The 5,963-nt window shown below is 35.2% G+C and overlaps 1 protein-coding gene across 1 annotated transcript in view; it reads right to left on the reverse strand.

Moving 5' to 3' along the window:
- Positions 1-5,963, reverse strand: part of C6H12orf50 (chromosome 6 C12orf50 homolog) — a 33,066-nt gene that overhangs the window by 16,795 nt on the left and 10,308 nt on the right. Inside the window, exons 3-5 of the mRNA XM_028490316.2 lie at positions 3,791-3,949; positions 2,512-2,589; positions 2,317-2,430 (exon numbers count right to left, since the gene is read on the reverse strand). Coding sequence (XP_028346117.1) covers positions 2,317-2,430; positions 2,512-2,589; positions 3,791-3,949 — 351 coding nt within the window. The remainder of the gene's footprint in view (positions 1-2,316; positions 2,431-2,511; positions 2,590-3,790; positions 3,950-5,963) is intronic.

The following is a 5,963-nucleotide window of genomic DNA, read 5'->3' on the forward strand; positions in this document are numbered from 1 at the left end:
CTATTGTTTTCTTTGTTTCTATTTCATTTATTTCTGCTCTGATCTTTATGATTTCTTTCCTTCTGCTAACTTTGGGTTTTGTTTGTTCTTCTTTCTCTAGTTCCTTTAGGTGTAAGGTTAGATTATTTATTTGAGATTTTTCTTGTTTCTTGAGGTAGGCCTGTATAGCTATAAACTTCCCTCTTAGAACTGCTTTTGCTGCATCCCATAGGTTTTGGATCGTCGTGTTCTCATTGTCATTTGTCTCTAGATATTTTTTTATTTCCTCTTTGATTTCTTCAGTGATCTCTTGGTTATTTAGTAACATATTGTTTGGTCTCCATGTGTTTGTGTTTTTTACGTTTTTTTCCCTGTAATTCATTTCTAATCTCATAGCATTGTGGTCAGAAAAGACTCTTGATATGATTTCAATTTTCTTAAATTTACTGAGGCTTGATTTGTGACCCAAGATGTGATCTATCCTGGAAAACGTTCCGTGCGCACTTGAGAAGAAAGTGTAATCTGCTGATTTTGGATGGAATGTCCTATAAATATAATTAAATCTGTCTGGTCTGTTGTGTCATTTAAAGCTTGTGTTTCATATTTATTTTCATTTTGGATGATCTGTCCATTGGTGTAAGTGAGGTGTTAAAGTCCCCCACTATTATTGTGTTACTGTTGAGTTTCTCTTTTACAGCTGTTAGCAGTTGCCTTATGTATTGAGGTGCTCCTATGTTGGGTGCATATATATTTATAATAGTTATATCTTCTTCTTGGAGTGAGCCCGTGATCATTATGTAGTGTCCTTCTTTGTCTCTTGTAACATTCTTTATTTTTAAGTCTATTTTATCTGACATGAGTATTGCTACTCCAGCTTTCTTGTGATTTCCATTTGCATGGAATATCTTTTTCCATCCCCTCACTTTCAGTCTGTATGTGTACCTAGGTCTGGAGTGGGTCTCTTGTAGACAGCATATATATGGGTCTTTTTTTTGTATCCATTCAGCAAGCCTGTGTCTTTTGGTTGGAGCATTTAATCCATTCATGTTTAAGGTTGCCAGTTTGATTACTATGTGTCTCGGTGTGTTTCTCCTTGGGTTTATCCTGTATGGGACTCACTGCGCTTCCTGGACTTGGGTGGCTATTTCCTTTCCCATGTTAGGGAAGTTTTCGATTATAATCTCTTCAAATATTTTCTCTGGTTCTTTCCCTCTCTCTTCTCCTTATGGGACCCCTATAATGTGAATGTTGTTGCATTTAATGTTGTCCCAGAGGTCTTTTAGGCTCTCTTCATTTCTTTTCATTCTTTTTTCTTTATTCTGTTCAGCAGCAGTGAATTCCACTATTCTGTCTTCCAGATCACTTATCCATTCTTCTGCCTCAGTTATTCTGCTATTGATTCCTTCTAGTGTAGTTTTCATTTCAGTTATTGCACTGTTCATCTCTGTTTGTTTGTTCTTTAATTCTTCTAAGTCTTTGTTAAACATTTCTTGCATCTTCTCAGTCTTTGCCTTCATTCTTTTTCCAAGGTCCTGGGTCATCTTCACTCTCATTATTCTGAATTCTTTTTCTGGAAGGTTGCCTATCTCCACTTCATTTAGTTGTTTTTCTGGGGTTTTATCTTGTTTCTTCATCTGGTACATAGCCCTCTGCCTTTTCATCTTGTCTATATTTCTGTGAATGTAGTTTTTTTTCCACAGGCTGCAGGATTGTAATTCTTCTTGCTTCTCGTGAGTTCCTTGTTTTATATGCAGAAAATAATGTTCTTCTTATCTTTCCTTCAAGGGAAAGATGTTCACCAACAGAAAAGTCAGATTCACCAGAACATAAGATCCATAAAAGGCACAGCTTTGGAATTATTCACCTGCTTTGCCCTTGAAATTGGGTGGTACAGAGGAGGCACTCATTCAATGAACAAACGTACCATTGTTCTGCTGCTAACGTTGTTCTGTGATCTTTCTTTTGTCCTTCTAGGGCTAAGTTTCCCTTCCACTTATAAAGAAAAATCTACACCTGTTTCACAGGGAGATTTATTTTCATAGCCAAATAAAATGGTAAAACCAAATTATTTACAGAATTATTGCATGGGCTGTGTAGTGCTACCATGTGTTTATTAAGTCTTTTCATTCTGTGCTTCCTCTGGAAAATACAATTACATTAATAGCAGCTTTTCATATTAAATTTAGGTCATCCGATAAAATCACTTCCTTCTCACTCTCAGTTCTGATGTATTATTTATCATTTGACTTCAGTGTGTAATTTACTAAATAATTCACAGCCTATCACACCAAGTACCTCTTATTCATCACCTTGAAATGCTTCCTTTTCATTCCTTACCTTCCTGCAATTCACTGCCATTTTCCAAAGGCTTTTCTAACTCTTTTTCCACTGTAGAGGCTATGCTTTTAGATGATAAAATATCTGGAGGAGTATGAAATCTGTAGTATTCACCTAATCTCCCAGAAGAAAATTAACAGTTAGTGTACTTCTCACATCAAATATTAGAAAATCCACAAATGTTTGATTTCTTACCAGATTTATAACACATCTCCTTTATTGCTCTTTTTTCTTCAATTTCTTCAGGAGTCTTTGTCCATAAACTAGAAGCATCTATAGGATATATATTTTTTTAATTAAATTGTCCTAAAGCCAAATAATCTGAAAATTTATAAACCAGAATGAAACATCCCACACATTGTTCTCATGAATGGATTACTGTTTTAAAAAATACTTAAAATCAATAATTTGCACACTGTCAAATGTTTCTCATTGCTATATTTTACATCTTGGAAAGAATCAGTCAAGAGGAAGGAAATGACTCTACATTATGTGTCTTGAGATGAGAAGCTGCAGGTACAGATTCACATTTGAGATCATCTTTGCTTGCTTGCTCATTTGTTTGGAGAAGGAAGATGTAAGTATGGGAGACACAGAGCCACAGCAGAAAAGGACACGTCTCCTTCCTCCTCTTCTTCCTCAAAGTTAGTTTTTAAAATTAAAGGATGGTGAATGGGTTGCGATATATACTCCTGAGGTTTCAGGGGCTCCCGACTCTGGGACAGAGGTGCAATTCCCTCCTGAGTTTGTTTCTGTAGTAAAATACCTACAGAAAAAATGTCACATTTCAATTTTTCAATGTGCCCACATCCTGTGTCTCCATGGAAGGACATATTCCAGGGTAGAGACAGACTGAGAGTTTATTTTTCCACATGCCTAGCTTGTTTGTACATGCTTATTGGCACTGCAGGGCTGTGATGATATGGGAGGAATAGCATGGGCTACACTGCAAAAGACCTGGTTCTAACCTTGTTTATACTTTGGCAAGAATTACCTGGGATATTGCAGATGATAGTGCTTTATAAATTATAAACTACTCTATTGATCTCTGTAACTTCAAGGATTAAATGTGAGACAGATGGATATAATCATGTAATAGATTGACACTCGTATATCAGTGTTAAGTTATATATAAATAATAAAAGTTATATAAATCAATGTTATTAATATTAAGTTATATAAAAGTAAAACAGGTTATTAGTATACCTACAAGCAACTGTGCATATTTAAACATGAGCTCTGTCTCCTAGCCATCATACAACAAAAAACTTCCAATCCAAATGATAAGCATATGTGTACACATAGAACAAATTAGAACATAATAATTTAATATACTTAATAAAACGAAAGCTGTTTTCTCACCCAAATCTGCCTTATATATTACATTATACAACTCTAATAGTTAAACAAATATGTAGAAAATACCATGAGGTTTTTGAATGTGCACTGTAAATCTGAGAAAAGGTTTACTAACCATTTTGTTCATCTTCTTCCTCCTCTTCTTCCTCAAAGTTTGTTTTTAAAACTAAGGGATGGTGAATGGGTCGTGATATATTCTCCTGAGGTTTCAGAGGTTCCTGACTCTGGGTTGGGGGTGGAATTCCTTCCTGAGTTTCTTTCTGCAGTGTGATATCTATAGAGGAAATGCAACATTTCAGTCTTTTCAAGATACACGTTTTGGTGCATGTTCAATGATCAACTGTTGTCCTGATTAACTGCATATTTGTTAAAAGGTGTCTGATCAACTGTTGTCCTCCTGATTAACTGCATATTTGTTAAAAGGTGTCTCTTCTTATTTCTGGAAAGGTTATTGAACTAACTTGCAAAAAAAATCAACATTTTGCTGGTGAGGTGTGGAAAATATGCTAATTCATAGACTTTAGATAGTAATTATAACCATGACTTGGTATATATCATACTTTGATATAAATACAAAGTGATCATAAGCATTACTGTATTCTTACATTACATCCGTGAGATAAGAATAACTTAACTAATCACATTACAATAATTTAACAAAGGCAAACTCATATAAGACATAGCTTATAATGGCAGAGTATACGTGTTCAAAAGAGGAAAAAATCCAATGGTTGGGGGTTGATAACTTCGAAGTGAGAATAATACTTTCAGATTCCTTTATTGACTCACATGGGTCAGATTGACCAAAGCTCTAGCTCATATTTAAATGTTCTGTAACCTTCAAAACTAACCAGCAAATAATAGAAAAAGCCAGTGAACACATGTATCTTCTATCATTACTTATTCAATTCTCCTGGTTTTTCAAACCAATAGTTATCAAATTTGGCTAATTATCAGAATCAACTAAAAAAGTTATTCAAATCATCTTTTGGGTCTCTGTTTTTCAAATTTCTGATTCAGCAGGTCTAAATTAAAGCCTAGAAATCTGATACTAGTTTTTAAATGTCTCAGATAATTACAAAATCAGCCACGTTTGGAAACCACAGCCCCGAATCAATGATCATCTATCTGGGGTCCTGGGTCATGGGAACACTTTCAGTGGGTTTGCCATCCCAATAATTTGAAAGACATCTATCGTATTCCAGATCCTTAATTTCCACATCCATTTTCACCCTAAAATTAGTTTGCCTGAGAGCAAGCCTCAGTTCATAGTAGCCTTTTCTCCACTTTACAAAATAAAGCTCTACTTTACCCATGCCAAAATTTTCTATAGCACATTGCCTGAAAAAGAAATCCTCCTTTATTGATTAATCAAACCACCATGAACTCATAGGGCTTTTTCCATTACCTTGACTTATACACATCTCTACCAGGAGAAAATCATTTTGTGATAGGCAGAATAATGTTCTCCCAAAGATGTCCAAGTCTTAATCGCTGAAACCTGTGTATACATTAGGTTATACAGGAAAGAGGAATTAAGACTGCTAATCAGCTGACCTCAGAATTGGCAGATTATCCTTTATTATTCAGGTGGCCTTTCAAAGTAGAAGAGAGATGCAGAGGAAAAGAGCCAGGAAGAGAAGTGTGACAGTGGAAGCTAGGTCAGAGTGATGCAGTGTCAGAAGGACTTGACTATCCATTGCTGACTCCGAGGTGGAGGAAGGGGGACATGAACAAAGGAATACTGAAGACCTCTAGAAACCGGAAAAGGCAAGGCAACAGATTCTCTCTCAGAAATCTCCAGAAGGAATGCAGCCCTGGAGACACCTTAATTTTAATTCAGAGAGATCTCATCAAATTCCTAAACTATAGAACTACAAGACAATAAACTTGAGTTGTTGAAGTCACTTAGTTAAGGGTAAATTGTTACAACAGTAACAGAAAATGAATACACGTGGTATTAGAAAAAAGTGCTATCTGGTTGGAATGTTCTGAATTCAAATGTCTAATAGAGTATGTTGCTAGTTAAGAATTTTTGTTGAAAAATTTTGCTTGCTCCATTTCTAGACTATTGTGAAAGAATATGTCACTCTTGAAAAAAAGTCTTGCGGTGTCAATGAAAAGAGAGCACTAGTAAGAAACTGTGAAGGAAAAGCACGGCTTTAAACAGAACTTTTTAGCTATTCTCAATACATATTCCCAAGACTTGTCATTAGCTTCAAAAAAAAGCTTCATTGAACATTCAAAACAATACAAGTTAAAAATCACATTTTTTTTTTTTTTTTTTT

Source organism: Physeter macrocephalus, chromosome 6 (genome assembly GCF_002837175.3).
Source record: "Physeter macrocephalus isolate SW-GA chromosome 6, ASM283717v5, whole genome shotgun sequence".
NCBI classification, from domain to species: domain Eukaryota; kingdom Metazoa; phylum Chordata; class Mammalia; order Artiodactyla; family Physeteridae; genus Physeter; species Physeter macrocephalus.